Here is a 24904-nt window from a genome sequence, read left to right on the forward strand (position 1 = left end):
CCGCTCCTCTCGGTGGAGCAGCAGCAGCAGTAGCACTTCTGACAAGCAAAGTGATTGAGAGGTGAGCTCCGACATTGAAGAGGTGGTGTCGATCCCGTGGCCGGTACGGGCCCTCGTCTCGTTTCAAGTGACCGTGCGTATCCCGGGCAAGATCTTCAGCTGAAAAGGAGCAGGACGTCGGCCCGTGGCCGCTCGTTCAACGGGCTTTCTCTGTGTAGCGTTCAACGATCGTCTCGAGATTATGACGTCCAGTTGTTTCTCCCCTCCGCCTCTTCGACCACCGATCGACATCAGCGATCAATCCGACACAGTCAAGGTGGAGTGTTTTCTTAGTTCTCCGATTCGATCGGTTCCCTGTTCAAACCGTCCCATTAACTTTCGTTCTTCGCCATCTCCGGGACCACCTGACGGCATGCTAAGTTAAATCTTAGAAAATCGTGAACAAATAACCGCGATACAAAACCATTTCTCCTGGTTTATCCCCACAACAAATGGTCGATACGCATTAGACCATAGAAGGTTCTGATGAAATCCACGAGCCAGCCTGTCCGATGTCGAAGCACGCGCGTGTGTAGGTGGGCAGACTTGTTGCACAAGCGACTTGGCGACGTTGAATCGTCGCAAAGGCGGTAGAAGAATGGTGGAAGGAAAAACAGGAAAACGAAGCTCGAGCGACGGTCGCTTTCCATTGTAGGGGTTTCGTGATTTCGAGGGCGGGTTGATACCTCGACGTACCACCCCATTGCGTCTACGTGCCATACAATATCCCCGTCGCACGACGTGTCCGATATTCTTAGATTTGCACTTGGCATTCCGTTATATAACGATGAAAAACATATGTCGGATTTCACGTGCGCAAACGTGTGTGTTTTGCAGGGTACTGACCTGATCAAAGTGTCGAGGTTTTATAAGGACAGCAAGGAGGGAAAGTTCGTGAGCTTCTTGTACGAGGATACAAGGACTCTGTACGACGGATTCCGTAAAGGCGCCAAGGAGTCCAGTAAGTTCGAACTCGTCCCAGCTTGGTTTGCGAATCGTTAACACGCGAATCGTCTCGTTTTCGCGTCTATCCTGTCACACGGGACTACAATTTCGATAGACGCGCGACTTGACAAATTCTCATTTTTGTAAATACGTGTGATCTTTTCCGGACGTACGTGGCTATTATTCGTTAGCTGGTCTTCTTGACACACAGACAACGGACCCTGTCTTGGCTGGCGCGATGGACCAAACAAACCATATCAGTGGCTACATTACAACGAGACCCTGCTCAGGGCGAAGAATTTCGGTTCTGGCTTAGTGTCTTTGGGGCTGATGCCAGGATCGCACGCACTCGTGGGTCTCTACAGTCAGAACTGTCCGGAATGGATCCTCGCCGAGCAGGCTTGCTACACGTACTCGTTGGCAGTGGTGCCTTTGTACGACACACTGGGTCCTGATGCCTGTGCCTTTATCATTAACCAGGCTGAGATCAATTTAGTCGTCTGCGAGAACGACAGCAAGTGCAATTTGCTGCTCGACAAGGCGCCGAGGTACGTGCCTTTCGTCGGAATTTGTTCGAGAAGTATAATTTTATCGAACGTAAGCCTCTTGCGTTAAAAGAATCGAAGACGGAACGTTTCAACGTGTTTTCGACCAGACAGTGATACGAGTTACAATTCCGATCACTCGAGAACGTGATAGTTGGGTTGTTGCAGTGGCAGTATGCCACGAATCGATATAAACGCATTTTTTACAACATCGACGCGCGACACGATTTACAAATCTCGCGTGGTATTGCAAACAAATTTAAACGTTTCCGTGCAGTGTTCTGAGACATCTTGGCACGGTAAACTAACGTGACTTTTTATCGCGATTTCGATTTAACGTAACAAAGTAACGTATTTTAAAAAAAGCCAAATCTTGCTTATCCCCTGACTGGACTCGACCGATCGGATAACCGTCTTTCATTCCAGATGTCTAAGGAAAATGGTGGTGATAAAGGAGACGAGACAAGCGACGAACCAGAGGGCGAAGAACCGCGGCGTCGAGTTGTTCAAGTTCGAGGAAGTAGAACGTATCGGCGCCCAAAAAAATCATCCGGAAGTTCCGCCCAAGACGACGGATCTGTGCACCATATGCTATACGTCCGGGACCACGGGGAATCCGAAAGGCGTGATGTTGACGCATCAGAACGTGATGGCGAGTATAAGCGCGGTTTTGATACAATTAGGCGAGCACAGGCCCTCGTACAAGGATACGATGATCAGCTTTTTGCCCCTGGCACACATGTTGGAACGGTGCTGCGAGAACGGCATGTACATGGTGGGCGCGTCCGTGGGTTTCTACAGCGGTGACATTAAAAGGTTGCCCGAGGATATGAAAGCCTTGAGGCCTACCGTGATGCCAGCGGTGCCGAGACTGTTGAATCGAATGTACGACAAGGTGAGCACAACTACTTACGAAATTCACCGATTTCCCAATCACCTCGTACCTCCTTGTTTCCAACTTTTCTGCCACCACCTGACGCTGGTAAATATACACCGAATTCATTGTTTCTAGTTTTCTTCGCGTAATTTGCCACGAAACCAACACGGTAATTACCGGTGCGGTTGAAGTGGAAGTTGATTTTCGAAATAATCGATATTTAGATCATTAGCGGAAAAACGCGCACTCGCGTTTCGCGTTCGTAATTATATTCATAAATCAAACAAGTAAAAACAATTACGCAAATAAAACAGTGATTTAGTAACTAATAACTTAAAATATCTTGAGACAGGTGTAACTCTTCGAAGAAGAGATTAATTTATGTTTATTACTACTTACCACGAAACCTTGTGCCTCCCTTCTGATATATCTTTTCCAAACGTTCGTAAAACACTTTTCCACGCATTTGGTCGAAAATAGCACTAAACGAAAAGTTCCTCTCGCCGCAAATATAATTATCTAAACAAAATACTTGACGCGGATGTGTTTAGAAAATTTCTATTCCGTGTTTACCATTTGGGTGGCAGTGGCGAGTGTTCAAGTGGTATTCTTGGCGATCAAAGTTACCGGAGAATCGAAAAAGATATTTTAGAGTGCGCTCATCGAGATGCAAGGACGGATAACCCGTAGGGCGTAGGAAATCGCGTCCCACGGAAATCGTGGAATTCGTGACTCGTTCGTCTCCAACGAGTAGCAATTTACGAGTGAGGTGATATTTTTACCCTTGACGAAGTATCGGAGTGCAAGAATACGCGCTAAGTAATTTATTCCCGGACAATTTATCGGCAGACGAGATCGGTCATCTTGTGAAACGCTTAATGAATTTCCCCTTGTACCGGTGGCTAAAAATAATTTGACGAATATCACGAGTCGCCTCGGCTACATTCGAGTTTGATGGACAGTTGCATTAGCGAAATTATCCAGACGTGTTTGTTTCGCGCGAATGTCTTCTACGTATACGTATCTCTGCTCACGGTCGAAATAATAAACCCTCTTTCCTTGTCTATTTTCAGATCGATGGACGATTAACGTATTCCGTGTCGCGAGAAAATGTACTCGTTTTACGAGTATCTTAAATCCTTGCGAAAAGAAGCTACGTTTTAGGAAATTTAGAATATACGTATATTTCACGACTGCTAGGGTAACTATCCTATGGTCTAGGAAAATTTCTTGTTAAAAAATACACCGATTTATATTCCGTTTGCAACTACTTGGACGATTTATGGTTATCTCTTCAGCTTCTGATTACTCAAAGGGGATTAACAAGTTTCGCTTTACACGTTCTTTGACAGAAAATGGTCTTTTAGTTGTAAATGTATGGTTCTTTGTCTATCGAGTATAAATCTGCGAGGCTCAAGAGACTTATGAAAAACGTATGAATCAGCGGATAATATATTATCGAGTCAATCCCGTGCGATTTTTCCTTAACTATGTGTTAAGTGATTCTTATTTAACGGTAAGCTTATTTTTCTAAGGTTTAGCTTTCGATGATTTATGGAAACTTAAACACAGTTAGCAAAGATTTATTACCTTCGTTCACTTCCAAACATTACAAGTCTTTGTGAAAACAAATTACGCGGGATAAGATCCTATTCATCTCGTTGTTATTACAAATGAAATTAGAGGAGTTTCGATAACACGGGAATAATCGATCACAGATTTTAATTCCATATATATTTTTCTAGGAAACTTTTTGCACTTTAAAAACGAAAATATTTTCGCGATAGTACATCGACACGAAGTGCATACGTAAGAATATATGTCGCATTTTATTAAGGTCAATGTTACGTAATACATTTTGAGACAGTACTGGCAGAACCAGATCGAGGATGACAGGGATAGCGCGACGAAACAGGTGGAGAGGCAGTTCCATCTTCTACCGTGACCCTGATATCACGAATGAATGGAATTTGTGCATTTTATGCTTTCATAATAAATCTACGTATCAAATTCGTGATGTGAATGAATATGTACACATGTTTTCTCTCGTTTCACAAGTTCGATGAAATTGAAATATAATAATAACGAATATAAAATTTAATACAAAATTTCTCGGATATTAGATTCAGCAAAAATCCGCTACCGCTACGATTAATATCAGACTTGACAGTTGACACAGCGATACAGCGTATCAACGAGAATTTATAAAGACGTCGCAATTTTCTTATTTATCTCCGAAGGACGTAATTTTAATGTCTAATATAAAGATTACTGCTTTCGATACGTTCGTAACACGTAATCCGTGCAAAAACGCATAACTCTATTCTGTTCTTGAATGTGCTACGCGTGAATATATTCGCAAAAATAGCCAGATGGCATGACTTTGCTTAGAGCCGTAAATTAATGCAACACTTGAAAGTCCACTTTATCGACTAGCGTAGGCTCGATGTTTTCCTCCGATTCTAAAGAACGACGATGACAGTCGAATAGAAAATATGTCGATTATTTAATATTATATCGATCAAATTTTATTTATTTATCAGAATATTATTCTAATTATTACGTTAATCGTATGGAACGGAGTTACAGATGTAAAATCTATATAAAGCTGCTATACTCCATAAATCTCCTATTACACAAAACTGACAAATTACCCAAACGAGCATTCTAAAGGTGTATCATCGCGCGATCACGTAACTCATCGATGCCAGTAAACAGCTTTTCTTCAAGGAAATCGTCCACTCACGCACAGTTAAGATTCAGAAATAAATATTTCGAAAGTAGGTTTGGAATAAACCGTAACAACCGTACAAGCCAGAAATTGAACTCCCTGGTAAACAAGTCTGTCTTAATAGTACAGAGACATCAAAAAGATCGATTCTCCCATCTCTAACGTTTCGAAGAAGTTCCTCGAATTACAGAGCTGTCAAGACGATGTCTATACTTGACTGTTCCGACATGGAAAAGCGAGAGATCTCGTTTCGCTTTAAGAATGTGTCGATCGAGCATCATCTAAAATTTCTTTTCGGGTATATAAATGGAGCTCTATTGTAATTCGTTCACCCGCCGGTTGCCAGTGTTCTTCGCGAGAACAGTCCACCACCAAGCTGGATCGCTCGATCAACCACGTTAAATATAGCAGGCATAGTCACCAATCGGCATCTTGCAGGTCCAAACTGAACTTCAGAGTTCGTGCTTGAAGAGGCTGGTATTCAGCCTGGGTATGCGGGCGAAGGAGGCAGAGATCAAGAAAGGGATCATCAGGAACAACAGCGTATGGGACAAGCTGGCCTTCGCGAAGATCAGGGAATCGACAGGAGGCAGGTTGAGGCTGATGGTCGTTGGATCTGCCCCGTTAGCGGGCAACGTTCTCACCTTCACCAGATGCGCTCTCGGCTGTATAGTCGTCGAGGGATACGGTCAGACCGAGTGCGGTGCACCGATCACTCTTACTGTCCAGGTTAGAATGGTTCAAACGCTAACGACTGGGCTGTAGATGTTTATACGTCCTTAAGTGCATCGCACAAATTTCACCTTACGTTTTTACATTCTTTTTTTTTACTCGATTAATTCGTGCGTTAAGCAATCGATCGTCGATCAGTGTTGATGGTACTAGACACTCGGCGCTTAACACCCGCTAAAAAGACGATTAATTTCTATGTTTCGCTCTAACAAGAGATTAATTAGTCAATTACTTGGATAGCTCGCGGAACAGAAATTTAGATAAATGTATCATTTGACTCGACGTAAACAAGATAATTGAGACTAACAGTTAACAAGATGTTAATTTTAACGCCAGTAATTTTTTTATGGCACCGTTATTTGAATCTACGATCTGTCTTATCGTGAAAAGTATTAATTTGTTAAATCGGGAAGCTTTTTAAACGACATGTGATTAGTTCTCTTCCTTCCAATTCCACGTGTTGCACATAGCTGAACGTGACAACGTTGAATCGAAGACATGCGGTTACCTCAAAGTATGTTTGTCGTTTGACCGTTTCTTACTCGAGTAATGCTATACATATACACGTAGTGAATGGAATGCAACGAGGGGAATAAACGAGGTACGTTAACAGACGTTTCAACTCGAAACGGATACATAGCCGTATCTCTCCGGCGAAAGAGCCGGTCAATAAATGCTCCGTAAATAAATCGCTCGTGCACTCGCTGACCTTATAAATCGCGGGTTACAGATTTCAGCCAGCTAGAAAAGCAAGCCATTTTGTGTTAAAAAAATAAATTATCAGAAAGTTATCGTCAATTTGAAATACGATGTTTACGCAAAGGATTCTTGCAGCGTTTGATTCGCGAATAATAAATAATAATTTAATTTTGATGGAAAATTCGCTTGTTAAAACTAATTTTTTCTCTTCGTTGGAATTGATAGCCTCCAAATGGAAACAAATCAAGAAACAACGGTGAACACGCGACGAGATCGTTCGATTTCGATCGAGTTCAACCGTACAACGATCAAGTGACACGCGTGGTCACTATTCTTGGCATATTTACAAGTATCGATGTATTATACGTGGCTAGACGAAACCAGCTATTATTTATACGCGGGCATAGGTATATTCTTGTCGGGCAGACCGGCGAGAAAAAAATGTTGCAACCACGCGCCAAAGCACGTGGTAAATCACGTCACTTGGTAAATCATCACGATCGACCGTGTAAATATATGTATGCATACGCGTCTACAATTACTGTAAAATATTCTATCATTTTGTACAAAGTCATTATGGTCTAAATTACGTTAAAAAGGGAACATTTGTAAATTGTTCGACGTACAACGGTACACGGTGTAATGCCGAGTGATGACATAGAATACATAATTGCTCAGCTCGCGATGACAAACAGCCGTTTTGTGTAAAATATGGTTTTACTATGTGTCGTAACTGACATTCCGATATAACGAACAGGACTAATAATTCGAGGTAAATTATATAGGTCAGATAAGATATCCGTAATTTATAATTTCTACTTCGGTGTTTAAACTGATAACTGGTAGACTTATTGTTGCAATCGTACAAAAAAAACCAAATTTATATATTTCTCGTACGTATGTTGATTTGCAGATTTATTCGATTTACATAACACGTTACACAACAGTTTAACAATATTTGCAGCGAATGTTTCAAGTAATTACGAAGCGTTCGCCCGAATGAATTATCAGTTTAAAAACGTACAATATTAAAAATACAATGAAAGAATTAGCTAAAAATGTTTTCGATATCTAATAGTGAGAATGTGAATTTATCTACCTTTATGCGTTATTATTATAGGGCGATCATGTACCAGAACATGTAGGTCCACCAGTCCCTTGTTGCTGCATTAAATTGGTGGACGTTCCGGAAATGGAATACTTTGCGAAGAAGAATCAAGGCGAAGTGTGCGTAAAAGGCACCAACGTTTTCGTAGGGTACTTCAAGGATCCCGAAAGAACTGCTCAAGTTATCGATGAATTCGGCTGGCACCATACCGGTGACGTTGGCATGTGGTTACCTGTAAGAGGAAACGATATAATTAAACGTATTTCTTATGATACATCTGGTTCAACGCAAGTCCGAATTAATGTTTTTTGTTACAAATAGAACTTTTACTACTATTTGAATATTTTCTATTTGAATCAATCAAATTAATACAATTCTTTCTTTCTAGAACGGAACACTTAAAATAATCGATCGAAGGAAACACACCTTCAAGCTTTCGCAAGGAGAATACATAGTTCCAGAGAAAATCGAGAATATTTATTTACGCAGTCAATATGTTCATCAAGTGTTCGTCCACGGGGAATCCCTAAAATCTTGCGTTGTAGGAATAGTAATACCACACGTGGATGTTGTAAAATGTTGGGCGGTGGAGAACGGTATACCAGGTACACTCAGCGTATTATGTGCTAATCCGCAAGTCAAACAGTTGATCATGGACGACATGCTTTCGTGGGGAAAAGAAGCCGGTCTCAAATCTTTCGAACAGGTGGGAAAAATCTGCCAATATTTTTACTTAAAAAAATTAATTTTTCTTTCATTTGTTTGCGCGCATAAAGAAAAACAAAAAAGGAAAGTTTTTTTTATCGACGTGACAATTAAAAATATTTTTCAACCAAAGTATCCAAGACGTTTAAACGCACCGCTCACGTAACGTTTAAAAGATAAAAATTTTATTGTAAAGTGATATAATTTCGAAGTAACTTCTATCATTGACACAGTTTGCAAGTTATATACAACACTATCGTTTCTGTTCGTATCAGGTGAAAGACATTTATTTACATCCGGATCCGTTCTCCGTACAAAATGGCCTTCTTACACCAACATTGAAAATGAAACGACCTCAGTTGAAAGACTACTTCAAACCGCAGATAGAAGATCTCTATCGACATTTGGACTGATTTAGACTGAGCATTGTCTTTGATTCTGTTTTCTTTAGCATCGAGAACAGCAACGCGAAAAATCGAGACACGTTTGCGTCGCATTCATAGAGAAATCACTTTCGCCATCGAATATTTGTTACCCCGCGATACTTTATTATATCATTTTCTTCACAATTACATAGAGGCGCAAAAAAATAAACAGAAGAAAAGCACCGTTTAGGCTATCAAGATAATCGATAACGTTATAATAAAATGTGTTATTATTAGGTGCGTCTCGTTTTCTCTTGACTATAGTCATCCTTTGATATTTGTCGCGTGTATTTACAGATTTCTTCGTCTCCCTAATTCCTGTATTTTGATACAAATTATTACCGCCTTTATGACACACTTAACGGTACATTATAGATGTATATTTTTATCGATAACAATAGTCAAACGAATTCTGAATTATGATCTAGTACAAAGTAGGATATTTAAAAACGAACAATCATTTATTACCGTAAAATGCCATCAGGTATATGTGCAATGTGTAAAACGAACTTGAGATTAATGTAATAAAAATCGATTGCAAAACCGGACAACTTAAAAACGTATTACAAGATGATTCTAAATACATGGGAACATTTTAATAAATTCCGTTTCTGTGAACAATGTTCACATACGGCGCTGAACAGATTAACTTTTTATAATTATTAATAATACATTAGAACTTTTCTCTCACTGTTTGATGTAATTCTGTCATATTTAAGCGTTTCTTCTTGTGTGGTAACATTAAATATATATCGAATCCATACGGAACTGTGATTAACACTAATGAGCATAGAAGGCTTAAATTATAATGATACTAAATGCTCCAAATGAGTGAAAAGATCAATGAAAGGATGATATATAACATTCCTTCGTGTGTAATTTAATAATCCCCTAACAAACATTGTATTCAATAATCATAATACCTGAAATTGAGTGAATATCAAATATGGCTTCTCAACCAATATCTCCCAACCAAAACGTTCGTTCTACTTTCGTCTTTAGCTTTTAGATTTAAAGCTATAGTACATGACAATACAAGCAACAATTATAAGCGTTAATGCCACTACTGCTAAAACAATTCTTTGTTGAAGACTTCTAAACATCATTCCCGAGAGTAAACGTGAACCACGACCTAGCTCTGCATCCGTATCTCGTAACTAGAAAAAATAAATTATATTATCGTATCAATAATAACATTGTAACAGTAACAAAGCAGTTTGAATACTCATATTTGACAAAAATTTATATATATGTATGTATATTTATATAATATATACATATAAGATCAAACTAATATCTTACCCTTGCTCTTCCTTTTTGAATCGTCTCTCGTTGCTCGTGCAGTTCCTTCAATACTTGAGAACCAATTTCTTCTGTTTCTAATACCATTCGATATCCATTCTGTAAAGTTCTACCTGTGCGGTCTATTTGTTCCGAGGTATCTAATAATCTTTTTTTCTGGTCCTCCGTAATATTATTCTCCCATGAATCTTCCCTGCTTATCTCAATACTTTCATCCTTTGCCTTTTTGGCCGATTGAAATTCTTGTGTCAATCGTTTTAATTCTGCCCTATGACTCTCTACTCGACCGCGCAAGCGATCACGTGCTGCACCATTCACCCCACGAACCTCCAATTCCATTTGCTCGAGCTACAGGTCAAACATAAGAACAACAGAAACTATCAAAACTTTATATAGTTATTCAGTCTTTGATTAAATACTGTCATTAAAATATATGATCCTTTCATTCTATTTATTTTCATATGCAAAATAAAAATAAAAAATCAATTTCACTCTAACCCTAAAACTGAAAATATAAACTTTCTGAAATTTTTAGCAAACTGAAACTTTGATGTATTAGAATGATTTTAAAATAGAAGACAAAATAAATATTTCATTTTACCAGTTCTTGAGCCTCTTCGATCTGCCTATCCACATCTTGAATGGACAGTCTTTTCTCATCTGTAAATTACGTCACGTGTATCGATTATTGTTGTTTAATAATGCCAGAGGATAGACAGCGTTCACTTTAAAAACAACGATTTGTGCTCCACAATATGAGGACCACTATGATTCTGTTTTGATCGTACTTACTGCCGCTTTGTGTTCTTATTCTACCAATTTTTGCAGTAATGTCAGCTGTCAAAACGGCGTATTGTTGCTCATAGTTGTCAATGAGCGACGCCATCTTGAACGTATTTCCATTGGAGACGAATATATGGAAAAGAGGACGTTCACTATCAGAGATTACACGTCGAATAACTTGTAACAGCTGCGTTCTGAAATCAGCTGAGAAAATGTATGTATTTGGCGTTGTATTTGCAATCATTCTCTACATGAAAAAAAATAGATATGTACATATTAATAGCTGATTTTTGTATCATATCGTATCATATATTGTATCGACCTTTTTGCTTAAACAGAAAATAGAAACAATAAAATAATTATATGAAATATTAATATACTTTAGCTTTTTATATGTTTACATATACTCTAATATATCCGAAAGATTTGTAAATTATATATTTGTGTCTGCATGAACTATTTACATACATATTTTAAACCAGTTTGTTAATATTCGTAGGGATTATATTTTCTCTCTGGTATTGTACATATTGAAGTTTGTAAAATTTAAAGATACATATGATCGAATACAAGGATAAGCAAATTTTATCAGTGATACATCAGCGATTTCGAAAATTTCGCTTTATCAGCGACAATGAAATAACAGTTTTATCTTTACATAATTAAATATGCGCAATAAGAATACTAAAAATATATATGTACTTAACACGTTTAGTAAACAATTTCTCAATGTATATGCTATTTTGTACTGTCTATGAATTATATATCGTCACAGAGTTTTATCAATAATATTTGAAACTATTTACTCTACAAAAGCTGCATTCATGCAATTCTAGATGAATGAAGTTCATTGATAAATTCTTTATTGGTTGTTAAATGTACTGGACGCTTGATTCATTATAACGCCATGTTTCTTTATGACACGTCCTCAAAAAACAGAGAAACATAAATTCAGCACATAAGGTTCATGGTTGGAAACTAATAAACTTCTATGTGATCCTTTTACCAAGTCGAATATCATAAGAAAATAAAAAGTTACAATACCAGTAAAATAATACAATAGTGGTGGAGGGTGAAATCCTCGAAATATGGCTACAAAATTGACACGTCATTGGTAATACACCAATCAAAAGAAGAATTTATAGAGTACTACCAATCGTTTTAACTGGTTGCAGAGTCGACTACGGTCAATCTACTTTCGATTCAACAGTAGAAATGAAGATGGCCGCCGAGGTGAGGTGGCTTTTAATTTTTCATGTGTTTTGTGTAATTTATGCGGTTCTCGGTGAGACACCCCATCGAAAATTCGAATATAAATACTCGTTTAAGCCACCGTATCTCGCACAAAAAGATGGGAGCGTGCCTTTTTGGGAATACGGAGGAAGTAAGTAAAGTATCAACCTAACCAATTACGCGTGTTATAAAATACTGCCGTATGTTCTTTTCTTATAGTCGGCTTTTTGATTATTTAAATGGAAATCACTATTATTTTGTTTAGAAATTCCAATTTTAATTGAATTTCATGCTCTTGAATGAATTTATGTATTAAAATGGTGATATTTACTTGGTAAAATTTGATGAAATTTCAACAATCACAACACATGTACATGTTGTTATTTACATTTGAAATACTAATTTAGTTTATTCTAAACATTTAAACTCAGCTAATTGTTCGAAATCTATTTTCATATGTAGGAATTCAATTTTATAATTCAATGTTATGATATATAGAAGTTTATTATCATATCCATGAACTTATGGTACATTAATTTTTTGTTGTTCTATCATTTACAACAAATACTATCTTTATTTCAGATGCAATTGCAAGTGCAGAAAACGTTAGAGTTGCTCCATCGTTGAGAAGCCAGAAAGGTATGTGAAAAATTGATTTTATTAACTTTTACTTTTAATTTTCTTAAATTATAATAAAGATTACTTCTTAGTGTAAATAAAGATATTTTAAACTGTCACTTGGTAGTTATTATATGACATCCAATATTATTATATCAGGCATATGGGCAATAGAAGTTAACATAATGTAATCCTTTTATATTAATAAAAAGTGGTATGATATTTGAATTTAAAATAATATTTAGGTGCAATATGGGTGAAACAGCCTGTTACCTTCAATTGGTGGGAAGTCGAATTAATATTCAGAATAACAGGAAGAGGAAGAATTGGAGCAGATGGTTTAGCCTTTTGGTACACTGCTGAAAAGGGTGCCTATAATGGCACTGTCTTTGGAAGTTCTGATCAATGGAAAGGTCTTGGAATTTTCTTTGACTCCTTTGACAATGACAATAAACACAACAACCCTTACATCATGGCAGTCCTCAATGATGGCACAGAAAGCTTTGATCATACTAAGTGAATTAGATTTTTTATAATATTTTTTAGTGTTATTAGTGTTAATTAATATTTTCAATGAATGATTCTTTATCTTGATTTTAATATAGTGATGGTACAACACAGCTATCTGCCGGTTGCTTAAGAGATTTTCGTAATAAGCCATTTGCTACAAGAGCAAAAATTGAATATTATGAGAACATTCTAACAGTAAGTGTATATATAAATTTATATGTATTCTAATTTGCTATTATACTTGTCATATAATTTTTAATGCTTAATTAAAGGTGCTATTCCATAATGGTATGACAAACAATGAGCAAGATTATGAAATATGTTTCCGAGTTGAAAATGTTGTTCTACCAAAAGGAGGCTACTTTGGTGTCTCTGCTGCTACTGGTACTTATTATAAGAAGAATATCAAGTTAATCTTTATTTCAATATAATTACAATTTTCTATAATGTTTCATTTAAGGTGGTTTGGCCGATGACCATGATGTTTCACATTTTTTAACACATTCTCTATTTCTTACTGGTCAGATGAGGACTGAAGAACATAAAGTATCTCTCGAGCTTGAACAACAAAAGCTTAGTCAGGAGTATATGGATTACCAGAAAAAATTGGAACAACAGAAAGAAGAGTATAGGAGGTAAAGAACATAACACAAGCATATTTCAAGTATAGAGTGTGTTTTCACAAAATAATTTAATTCAACAGAGATCATCCAAACGAACATCGCGAGAAAGAGGAATTTGTAGAATATTTTGAAACTGACAATCAAAGAGAATTGCGACAAATTTTCTCTGGTCAAAGTCAAATGTTCGATGCGTTGCGAGAACTTAATAGGAAACTCGACGAAATAGTTGGAAGACAAGAGCGATCTTTAAGTTTAATATCCCAACTTCAAGTTGGTGGTAAGGTCTTATTGAATCATCGATAATTAAACATAAATGTAAATAGGAAATTTAACAACTATAAAATAAGTAGGTGTGCAAGTGGGAGGCCAACCAGGACAAATACAGCTTATTGATACAATTCGCCGACAAGAAGTCGATACTGTATTAAATAATCAAAAAAATATAATAAGTACAGCAAAACAAATAGAATCCTATATAAATGAGGTGCATTCCAAGACTGATCTTATTCTTAACAATCAGGCTCGAAGTCCTACCGCTCAGGTGTTTATTGATATTTAACTTTGTTAGTTTCCCATTAATATTTTCAACTAAAAATGAATATTATATAGGTGCAGCCGATGGGATACGATTATCATTCACTTATTTCGGAAATGCGAGATGGACTTAATACATTAAAAAGAGATATTACTCAAATAAACACTAAAGTAAGCAATGGTGGAACAGATTGTCCAACAACGAACTGTTTAACAACAACGATGTTCTTACTTTTTGTGGCAGTTCAGATGATCATTTTACTAGCGTACAGCATGTACCGGTAAATATTTGCTTTATTTTAAATGTTTACTTTGTCTTATATAGATGATGTAGTCATAGTTTATCGGACTTAAATTATCTTTTTGTTTGCAGAGACAACAAAGAAGCACAGGCGAAGAAGTTGTACTAATGCTTGTTTTCAATCCTACAGTGCAGATGTAAGGGTATAAAGATAAATTTCTACCTTTGCGTACTGATTTAATATTTTTATCACTTGTTAATCTTATTCGTAAAACATGCATTTTTGCTGAACATTTGTACAATAAACACATTCTTCATCCACGATAGACCTAACGTGATATGATAAGGAGCAGTCAATGCTCCTAAAGTATGATAAAAAAGAAATCATTAATTATGCTCAGCTTGGTATAATTCAGACATTTTGAATATAATTCTCAACGCGTCATATGTTTCTTGTCATCGTAAACCATAGACAGATATATATATATATATACAAAGTGGCAGAAAGTAGACGCGAAATTGAGGTGAATAATCTAACATCTCATTGATATTCAGTGATCTTCGAACGTGACAAATTTTGTTGTGTTTAAATGGTTGTGTACGATATATATTCTTTTATCATCGTTCATTAGAAATATTTCGTGTTATGTGCACATTTTTTCTTTTTTGACTAGTTTTCTTTAAAAAATAATTGTTTCTTCTTACGTATTGATTTATCGTAATATTAAAGAAACGTATAAATGTTTATATGTAAATTTCGTATCAAAAATTGGCATATCGAATAACGGAAGCTGAGACAATTTTTTTCCCGAGAAATTCAATAATTCTTATTATATTACTTATGATATTTGTCGATCTGGTACTACATTCCCTTAGGCGATCGAGCGTGTAGGTAAGTTCCACGTTTCTAACGTGTCAGATACTTAAAATTAAAAATAAGAAACTCGTAATATGGCTCTATCGAATTCAAAATAAAAAAGCAGAATGGGAAAGCGACGTCGAACAATCACTACGTCCCCGAAGCTCTACTATAAGAAAAGTTTTTATTAATCGAATACGTACTTTGTAAGTATATATGGTGTATCGAGTAGAAGCGTAGAGAAAAACAAACTCGAATTATCCGCAAACTCGATATTCTTGTCAACTTTATTGCATTTGTAAAAGTTTATCGAAGATTGTAAATGTATAATGAAATATATCTGATAATAAAATTACTAACCGAAAAAATATGATTTGAAGTTTAATAAACGAGTTGAACTTCAAAAAAACTTGCACGAGACTGCGATTATTTGAAAAATAATTGTATATATCGATATATTGATATATCGATCAACCGTAATCGTCGAAACGATCGAAGCGATTGATCGAAATCTAATGTAACGAGTAATGTAACAAATTACACAACGGTTTTGCTGAGTCTTATCAATTTTTGAAGAATTGGATATGGGTATGTGATTATTCCGTAAAGTTTTAAAACACACATTATATGTTAAACTTTATCAAATGTCTTTTGTACAAATAATTGCATTTTTATCTCCTTTACAAATAAAATATAATTTTCTTTCGTACCATGTAGTTCCCTGATGAAACGGTATAGAAAACTAGATAAAGAGTGAAACGAAGAGTTAAAAAGCGTAAATTAAAGTATCATGGTTATAACCTATAACGTAACAACGAAACAGAAAAACGGTGAAGCTTCATAACTAATTAATAAAGCTTTTAGCAAAATTTAAAAAATTAACTATTAAATAAAACTGTTATTTAAATAGAATTGTCCAGTTCTGTTTATAAGCATAAAGCTATTTCATTACTAATTTTATTGATTTCGCTAAGGATTATTCCATTTATCAAGCACTTATGCCTAAAGAAATATTTGTTTAGCGTTGTATATCGCAAAGTAATATTTTTTAAAATTAACATTTTTATGGAACAACAACTTTATTAATTCGGTATCAAAAATTCGCACATACAACAACATAAGTTTCACGATAGGGTTCTCTTAAACATTCAAATGCATAATATTAATTTTGTAGTTTTTTATATTGAGATAGTTTTTGTTAAGTTTCCAATTTAGTTATACATTATTTAATTCAGTATTTCTTTTCTTATCAGTGGTTCCCAAATTTTCTTTAATCACAGCGTACTTTAGAAAATGTACAAATATTTTGATCCACTTTGTTGATAGATTCTAAAATTTACTCGAAAGAGGTATTTATATGTATCAAGATTGGAGTAAATTAGAGATGTGTAATACAATTAAAAATACTGAAAAATCGTAGATACGTACGTTAGTCTAGCGGCAGCGGCGCACCCTATGGGAACCACTGTCATAGACAAAGGTTCCTTCGAGTTTGCTTCTTCAAATTTATAACGCAATAGCAGAATTTTAAAAGTTTCAGTAGCCAAGTCACATAAATTCTAGACTACGAAACTTGTGATTTATAGGTTCGATTATTCTATCTTTTATTCATTCGCGAACACTCAAGCACTTTGTAACAATCAGTGTCAAACGAGGCGAAAGAGAGAAAACGCGTTGTGGTTAAATCTTGCGAATGATTCAATGAAAGCTGAAACGATGCTTTTGGAAAGAGAAACTGATGCATATTTGCAATGAGATAAGTACGTTGTCTTCTTATGACTGAAAAGATGATCCTATTTTATCTTTTTTTATAACGGATGTTTCAACTTGTATATACAACGCTGTGCTTGATAAAAATGTTCGCGTAAGATACGTGAGATAAGGTACAGACGTACGGACGTTGTTTATATTCGTAAATATTGTATGCAAATCTAGAAATTTGACACGTCTTTGAACAGATATAACTGAAATGCAAAGCGAATAAGCAGTACCGGAAGTCGAGGATACAGCGCGTTGAATTAGAACATACGATATTATATCATCTCTTTATCATTACTCAAGCGAGATGTGGAAATGAATAAGCGGTTCTAGAAACTGATAATACAATTCAATATCGTTATATTCTGTTTAAATTTTGATAGATAAGTTTCATTTTTGACTAATGACAATACCTTGAAATACGAAGAAGAACGTACCAAATTCAGTTACCCGATATTTTGCCACATCTTCCGCATACGAAGAAGAACCAACGACGTATCTTCTTCCACGGACCATCTCGACTATTAAAAAAAAAGAGAAAAAAAGAATAAAGCAGAAGAAGCTCATCGAGACGTGGAAGTACTCGTAGATGGTGGGCGTTCGAGAAAAGGCGGTAAGGGGTGAGGTAAAAATTGGAAATTCGCTGTATTTCACTCGGATCGTCCATTTCTGGGAATGTTTCACCCTGACACGGTGTACCAGCCCCTTTGGCGAAAATGTGACCAATAAGAACGGTTATCTAGTGGCGCAGAATCCGCAGAATTCAACCCTTGTTGCGGCGAACAGTCTCGATTGGTGCGGTACGATCCAATCGCACGCTAGCCGATATTGATCTCCTTGAACGGGGGTTGAATTGTTGAAACTTTTTTATTGGCAAAGTTGTAAAGTGTTTTATGGCTGACGGGGAAACTGGCGGCGGCGGTGTTACGCGATGACCATGAGTTATTAAAATTGTCGAGGACGCTTCGATGCTTTTGCGAATTAATGGAGAGGATTCGCTGAAATGACCAACGGAATGGTTATTATAATTTTCTATTTTGGAGCGTTTGATAAATTTCGTTCTCCCTATTATGTTATCCGTTGCCAAATTTGCCACTTGATTTAAATGTGAACTCTTCCCTAGGTTATGCAAAATTGAAATATAGTTACCACCAAAGGTTTCCACAAACGTGTTTCTTAATACAGATATAACTATTTGGAAATTGCGGCTCAGAATTTCAAATGTTCTTTGAAAATATCGTCTCGTCGAATGTTAGATGCAGATTGTTGTCATAACGAAATGGATATCCATTGGGAAGGCGAAAGATGAAAAAACAGCCTCTCTTAAAATAACAGTTTAGAGAAAAACCATCGCCACTTTACTGTGTAAGCAAAAGTTACCCCCCGTTGCGATATAATGGCATGTCGCACTCGATAGTATGACAAACTCTACAAAAAATGCACAGGGAAGAATGAAAATATGTCAGGCATTTATAAACCTAATCAAATTTATTTTCTATGGAGAAGATACGAATAGATTTGGCTTGATGCACGTGACGATGTTGTGTTTTTATTTTCCGAATATCGATCGAATATCTCACATCGGATATGAACATTTCACAATATTATTTAGAAATCAAAATAGAAGGAAAGTGAGTGGAGGATAGAAGAAGAAAGCGAAACGGTGGAAGAAATAACAAGCTTTTCCTTTAAGAGGAGGATCGGCAAAGAGGGTATACAGAGTAAAAAGAGGGATGGGAATGGAAGGAAAGAAGAGGAAAGAGAAGAAAGAGAAGTAAAATTGCAATACGCGTAACAAAATCAAAAAAACAAATACCACACTTTTATTCATCGATATATATACTGTAATTTACTAATATTTCAATTAGTTAACAATAATATAATATGTATTCGTAGAAATCAAACGAATGATTCAATTATAAGTTAGATTTCATTTAAATTTCATTTTTCCCTCGGACAAATGTCTCGTGTGCGCGAGTCACCCTAATAAATCAAAAATTCAGTTCTGCGTGTCCAATCATCGATAGTGCGAATCGCAGAGAGAATATCGGCTATAACGAATCGAAATATATTCCGTCACGTGCGTACATCTGCAAGGGTGAAGACGATTGTCTAATAGATTCGTACAAATAGACATCGATATACACATACAAATATACACGGTATTTCAAAAAGAAATGTTTCAACAGTGACGACCATTTCTTTTAGTGTTACCCTGTGCTCGAAGGACATCCTTCACGCAGTAATTAATTTTATAATAACGCGAAATCATAAGAAATAATTGCCTGATTCTTCATGAATATCGCGTTATTTACTCTTTGTTTAATTGTGAAGTGTAAACATATTGTAAATAATGTCAATGCAGCAGACAATGAAACTTTACGTCATTTTTCAAGAAAATGGTTGAGTTGCGACCTGTAGTTCCTCCGAAATCTTTTGTTCCTCAACAACCTTGTTTGAGACGAGTTCTATACGATGCAATAAAAAATTGATTTTAATATTTTAATACAATAATTAGATAGTGGTCACGACGCTTATTTTTTATACATTCGGGACAGTTTAATCGGTCATCGATGTTTCGAGTTCATCTTCTCCCCGATATTCCTTAGGTCGATACTCTAAATTAACGTTTCCGCTGCTCATTTTTTGGACAAGTACAAACTTTAGGCCAAACTTTACGGAACACCCAGTATATACATTATATACGAAAGCGAGGCGTATAGAATGGCGCAATACACGAAATGCGCGATTTATGTAATCGGTCCCGATGCAAGGAGGATGATTTAGGATAGTGGGAGACGTAATTCACCGAACGATTTGGTTGATCGAATTGCCAAAACGCGTCTATCGGTTCGATTGATTAAAAGCTCGGCTGCACTTTTGGGGTGGCCCGATTGAAAGTCATATTCATACGGGAACGGGGAAGGCTGCGTTTTGTCGAGATCGTGTTATCGTTCCTCCTGCTAGGATCAACCCCTACGACGAACAACCCCTAATTTTATTCATTACGTATCTGTTCAGTTTGGTTAAATGTAGGATTGTGCAGCGACGATTAACGCGCAATTTATTCGATTAACGAATGTATTGAGCAATACGCGAATGCTGTAAACGAACGAATAAATGTTAATTGGCAGATTTGAGTGGGTTATGGAGTTTGTACGATATGTACGAACCTATAACGAGGGATTGAAAAAAATTGGATACATTGGGATCGTCTTTAGGTGTTATACAAAATAACAATACATACGATACTACGATGTCGAAGTATACGATACTATTTGCGATTGCCGATGATATCGCGTATTTTTTTCATTTCTCCGAGAGAAAACTTTCGCGATAAAGAATAAAAATTGATCGTCCATGGAATCGCAAGCCTGAGAGTAGACTTTGTTCGTTAAGGTTCGTCGGGCAAGGAACAATAAGAATTTATTGAGCAAGAAAGAACACTAGGGATGATGACATTTATAATCTTTCACGAGAATCATAGATCAACGATGTTTTTGCTCGGCTTACAGGGGTGTCTTTGCACACTGAATTCGATTTTAATTATTATTAATCGTCCTTCGTCACCGGCAGGGGACGTTCCTCGCTTTCCCGTATAGCTTTCATGCTAATGTTCATTAGCTTTTAATCTTTCTGACAGCGAATACAAAGTTAGCAAAGAAATTGCTTCACACGAATTACGCAATTTAAACGATCAATATGACAACGATAATACGTTGACGTACGTGAAATAAAGATATCTGTAGCGGCACACGAGTTAGAGGACAATTCAATTTATGTTGTAGTTTTGCCTCGGAGTATCAAAGTCGTTAGGATACACGTAATGTAAGAATACATAAACTCCGGGCAAAACAACATCCCCGCTACGTGCAACCATCGAACGAAGACGAATTCGAATTTTCCGACTCTCCTCCGACCAGTATAAATAAACGAACGCAATGGAAAAGAGTTACAGTCAGTTGTCGATCAGTTATCACTCAGTTATCAACGAATTATCAGCGATCTAATTAACGAGTCATTAGCGATCCTATTTTACGACTTATACACTGTACGAGCGTCTCAGCGAATATAGCTTGTATACTAATTTATTATTTTAAATATATTCGACGGTTTTAACAACGAGCAATCAATTCTCTACACATAAACCTCTATATATCTACTATTTGATGTGCAAAATCTCGGAATATCGATACCCTAAATTGATTATTATTTCTTCTTTTTTTTTTGCAACTCGTTAATAGGTAATTGATTATGGTGTTACAGAGAACGAACCACCGAATGTGGAAACGTAGGCTTTTATCGCCGTTGCAAAGTGACGACCGAGGAAAACAAAGTAGCGACTACTTAAGAGGAGAGTATCGAACCACTTAAGCTCTAATCTGTCGAGGAACGTCCTCTTTATTCGGCCCTGTCAGGGGTGCTTTGTGTACACTGGCCAGTGTACGTGGCAACCCCTTGTAGGGTGGGGTGTATCCTGCGTAGCTCGCCGCAAGGGTAAGTAACTTTTGTCTCTCGTGGACACGCGATTCTACTGGCAGGGCTCTTTCACGAGAATTTCGGAGCACGTAGATGGAAGCTAGCCACTCAGAATGGTCAGTTTATGTGGTTTCTGGATATTTATGGGGTGCAGGAACGATCCGAGGGACCGGATCACCGCTACCAGCTATATATCCTACAAATTGGACGCGGAAACTCGTGAAAATGCGAGCCAATGGCATGATCGAATTTCCGCCTTTCGCATTCATTCGCTCTATCGAGCTTTCGAATACTCGTATCCCATTTAATGTTTTCGAAAAGACGGGTGGTTTATCAACGACTCTCGAAAGTATTCGAACGTTTACCATGGAACATTCTACGCTAAATTTTTTGAAACTTCACTAACGCTATAACGAGATCGTAGTTACGTTGGTAAAGTTTGAAATAAAAAAATAGAATGTAAGAATAGAATGAAAGAAATGGATATGAAAAGGAAAGGTGTTACTGAGGATCTTTTAAAAATACAAACTTTAAAAAAGCAACGAGTCATACGTATTGCAAGGTATCGAAGCTTAATACGAAGCAAATGATACGATGAATTACGTGTAGCTGTATATGTATATTGCGTTATGGTGCGCTATACGCGAGCACTTGTAATTTAATATTCGCACCCTGTGAACACGTTCATTACTTAAGTCCACACCCGGTACAATGCATCCCTTTGCTCGTATATCCATGATCATTCTACCAGGACTAATGCACCGCGTGGCCAAATGCTCGATGCGATTTAAATGCCAGGGGTTAGTCAAGTATCTCGTCTACGGTAGTTAACACCCTCGACACAGTTTGCGCGAGCAATTCCCTCTTCCTTCTTTCCTCCAGGGACTTGTTAACAGCCGTTTCATTCGCAATCCACGTCTGCTATCGTTTATTTGCATTTTTTGTTCTTTAAGCTAATTTAGTAGCGTAACGTTATCGCGTTCAGTTGAAAAAGTTTACATCGTTCGGAAGGAATTACATCGATCGTTCTTTGTAAGAAGAAATGCACGAAATTACTTTAGCCGTGGAATAAAGGACATAGATAAAGATAAAGATGAAGGAACAGTTTTTATAAACTCAATTATCGTAACAATCGCAAGATGTAGTAAGGTTTCGATAAATTTTCTTACGGCTTCAACTTGTTTGACAAGTTATGCTATGTGATATTTCATTTTGGTGGTCGCTGGGGGTATTTCTTGCGTTGAAACGTTTGACGCGATACATTATACGAGGGAGTTAATGTAACGAGCCAAATTACGAGCGACACGTGTGCTAATTCGAGTTTATAATTTTAACGGCGCGTACAGAAACGATGCGACGATTCTCGCTGATTTAATTAACCCCAGGGGTTCCATTTCGTCTGTCGTTTCGAGTAACGCGTCCTCGATGCTTTTTAAGAACAGTGGTCATGGAAATAGCGACCAACTGTAACGAATCAGTTTATAGTAGCGTTGTCAGTCGGTAGACTGTTGCTATTAACAGCAACGTCTTAATAACTTTTATGTTACAAGATACAGAATACACCAAATGAAACGAAGTTCTTTGAAATAAACGAAATTAATAAAAATTAATTATCGGAAACTCGCGGATATTTACGACGTCGACGAACCGTCTACCGAGGCAGGGTCGTTCGAATTAATTACACTTCGATGCAATTTTTCTCTGTCCCATGGATACAAATCGGAATAGAACTCGAGGGAAGCTCCTTGGTTTCCATGGCTCTTGGATTTTCGTTGTATCGTTAGGGTGGTGCCCTGCCGCGCTTCCGGTATCCGGTTCCGCCAGCTATTTTTATACCAAGGGGACCAAGGGAGCGATGATTCCATGGAATCTGAAAAGTCAGTCGGGCGAAAACGGCGACCGCGTACGAAAAGGGAGGACGAATCTGTAAGGGAAGAAACAGTGGAGATAGAAAGGGGATGAGACGAGCTAGCGATACGTCGTCACATCCGCTTGGACGAACAGAGAATCACGACGTGTCATTTGTCAGCGAGATGCTTTTTCCGGAAACTCGCCGTTCGCAGGGAGTTCGCCGGAAGTCGCCACGCTAATCGTTCTATAGAAAATGTGCACGCTCGGTGTTTATTCGATTGGATCGAGCCGTGGTTGTATATAACAATAGAATCGTAGAAGAATACGATTACGACAGCTTTATTGTCTTTCTTATTGTATCAACTTTATTGTATCGTTCAAATTATTAAAATTAAATTAAAATTAAATCGAAATATGTTCAATTTTTGATTTCATCGAGTTCATTTTGAACTTTAGATGTTATTAAAACGATAACTTATATTTACATACTTGGCGACCATAACCGAAAACCCTCTTAAACTCTGTACCAAGCAGTAAAGAGAAACGAATATCGTAGAACGTCAAAGTGATTATGAAACATCGTTATTAAATATCCAAGATCGTCGTGTTATAAATCATCGTCTTCGTCAGAGAGAACTCGAGCAGAAATCGTTCTACGCATAAATTCTCTTCGAATTTACGATTCACGGTTGCCGCATTAGACACGGGTAACTTTTTATGGTGATTTCGATAGCCGCACACGCTTCGCTCTTGCTCTCGGTGTGCACCCCCCACGCGTATCGAGAATTTGTCGAATCATCCTCGACTGAACTCGCAAGGGCTTGTTCCATTGTACTCTTTTAGGGTCTTGTAACGTATCAGCATTCCCTTTCTTCCGGCGGCGAGAAAATCGTAAACTATATGAGGTAGAAACATCTAAATACGAACGAATTGTGTTGGATGAATATTATAGGACCGACGTGATTTCACTTTTACCACGAGTGTATATCTGGTAAATGATAATGCTGCGAACAACTGGAAAATTATAAGAAACATTTACAAGGTAGCGACAAGATTTGCAGACTAGGGAACTTCACCTGAAAATTCTCTTTCTGCTGTACGTTAAGCGGAAAAACACAGACTTACAAGAGTACTCGTCGTCTTTGTGACTCGTCGAATTCGCGTGGAGAAGTTCCTTACAACAGTTCGCACAGATAAACAGATCGAGATAAATGGATTCCTCGAATAAATTCTGAGAACTATCTTTCGAAAGACGTATTTATTCCCTGGCTCGCATAATGCAAACTTGTATCTTATCTACATATCTG

At 37.1% G+C, this 24904-nt stretch overlaps 3 protein-coding genes across 6 annotated transcripts; 2 read left to right on the top strand and 1 right to left on the bottom strand.

Annotated features, from left to right (window-relative positions):
* The first annotated feature begins 182 nt into the window (after positions 1-182).
* On the top strand, positions 183-9851 carry LOC132911207 (long-chain-fatty-acid--CoA ligase 1). Of its 2 annotated transcripts, XM_060967645.1 has the most exons (8): positions 183-316; positions 877-1000; positions 1196-1532; positions 1956-2424; positions 5576-5866; positions 7689-7910; positions 8065-8382; positions 8657-9851. In XM_060967645.1, the coding sequence occupies exons 1-8, from the start codon at positions 242-244 to the stop codon at positions 8792-8794; spliced, it is 1974 nt and encodes a 657-aa protein (XP_060823628.1). In that variant the 5' UTR covers positions 183-241; the 3' UTR covers positions 8795-9851. The 2 variants fall into 2 exon arrangements, with proteins under 2 accessions (XP_060823628.1, XP_060823627.1); XM_060967644.1 differs by lacking the exon at positions 8657-9851 and having other exon boundaries at positions 8065-8547.
* LOC132911210 (vesicle transport through interaction with t-SNAREs homolog 1A-like) lies at positions 7448-11029 on the bottom strand. Of its 2 annotated transcripts, none has more exons than XM_060967649.1 (5): positions 10901-11029; positions 10710-10768; positions 10109-10456; positions 9730-9963; positions 7448-7908 (listed from the first exon to the last, which is right to left on the bottom strand). In XM_060967649.1, the coding sequence occupies exons 1-4, from the start codon at positions 10992-10994 to the stop codon at positions 9805-9807; spliced, it is 660 nt and encodes a 219-aa protein (XP_060823632.1). In that variant the 5' UTR covers positions 10995-11029; the 3' UTR covers positions 7448-7908; positions 9730-9804. The 2 variants fall into 2 exon arrangements, with proteins under 2 accessions (XP_060823632.1, XP_060823633.1); XM_060967650.1 differs by having other exon boundaries at positions 8103-9963.
* LOC132911208 (protein ERGIC-53) lies at positions 10981-15879 on the top strand. 2 transcript variants are annotated; one of them, XM_060967646.1, is made up of 11 exons: positions 10981-11105; positions 12067-12275; positions 12707-12763; positions 12988-13258; positions 13348-13447; positions 13525-13636; positions 13713-13887; positions 13956-14152; positions 14223-14416; positions 14485-14690; positions 14783-15879. In XM_060967646.1, exons 1-11 carry the CDS (start codon positions 10981-10983, stop codon positions 14817-14819), a joined length of 1683 nt encoding a protein of 560 aa, XP_060823629.1. In that variant the 3' UTR covers positions 14820-15879. The 2 variants fall into 2 exon arrangements, with proteins under 2 accessions (XP_060823629.1, XP_060823630.1); XM_060967647.1 differs by having other exon boundaries at positions 14226-14416.
* Positions 15880-24904: the final 9025 nt, after the last annotated feature.

The sequence above is a fragment of the Bombus pascuorum genome, chromosome 10, assembly GCF_905332965.1.
Source record: "Bombus pascuorum chromosome 10, iyBomPasc1.1, whole genome shotgun sequence".
Classification (NCBI taxonomy): domain Eukaryota; kingdom Metazoa; phylum Arthropoda; class Insecta; order Hymenoptera; family Apidae; genus Bombus; species Bombus pascuorum.

What these genes read in the sequence shown, in the direction of transcription:
- LOC132911207 (XM_060967644.1), top strand. Translation starts at nt 242, where the DNA reads ATGACGTCCAGTTGTTTCTCCCCTCCGCCTCTTCGACCACCGATCGAC. An exon ending in TAAAGGCGCCAAGGAGTCCA is followed by an intron (nt 1,001 to 1,195) that starts GTAAGTTCGAAC and finishes CTTGACACACAG; the next exon opens with ACAACGGACCCTGTCTTGGC. An exon ending in ACGTTGGCATGTGGTTACCT is followed by an intron (nt 7,911 to 8,064) that starts GTAAGAGGAAAC and finishes CTTTCTTTCTAG; the next exon opens with AACGGAACACTTAAAATAAT.
- LOC132911208 (XM_060967646.1), top strand. Translation starts at nt 10,981, where the DNA reads ATGAGCGACGCCATCTTGAACGTATTTCCATTGGAGACGAATATATGG. An exon ending in CTGAAATCAGCTGAGAAAAT is followed by an intron (nt 11,106 to 12,066) that starts GTATGTATTTGG and finishes AACTGGTTGCAG; the next exon opens with AGTCGACTACGGTCAATCTA. An exon ending in ATCCCAACTTCAAGTTGGTG is followed by an intron (nt 14,153 to 14,222) that starts GTAAGGTCTTAT and finishes CTATAAAATAAG; the next exon opens with TAGGTGTGCAAGTGGGAGGC.
- LOC132911210 (XM_060967649.1), bottom strand. Translation starts at nt 10,994, where the DNA reads ATGGCGTCGCTCATTGACAACTATGAGCAACAATACGCCGTTTTGACA. An exon ending in TCGAAGAGGCTCAAGAACTG is followed by an intron (nt 10,457 to 10,709) that starts GTAAAATGAAAT and finishes TTTGACCTGTAG; the next exon opens with CTCGAGCAAATGGAATTGGA. An exon ending in TTCAAAAAGGAAGAGCAAGG is followed by an intron (nt 9,964 to 10,108) that starts GTAAGATATTAG and finishes TATTTTTTCTAG; the next exon opens with TTACGAGATACGGATGCAGA.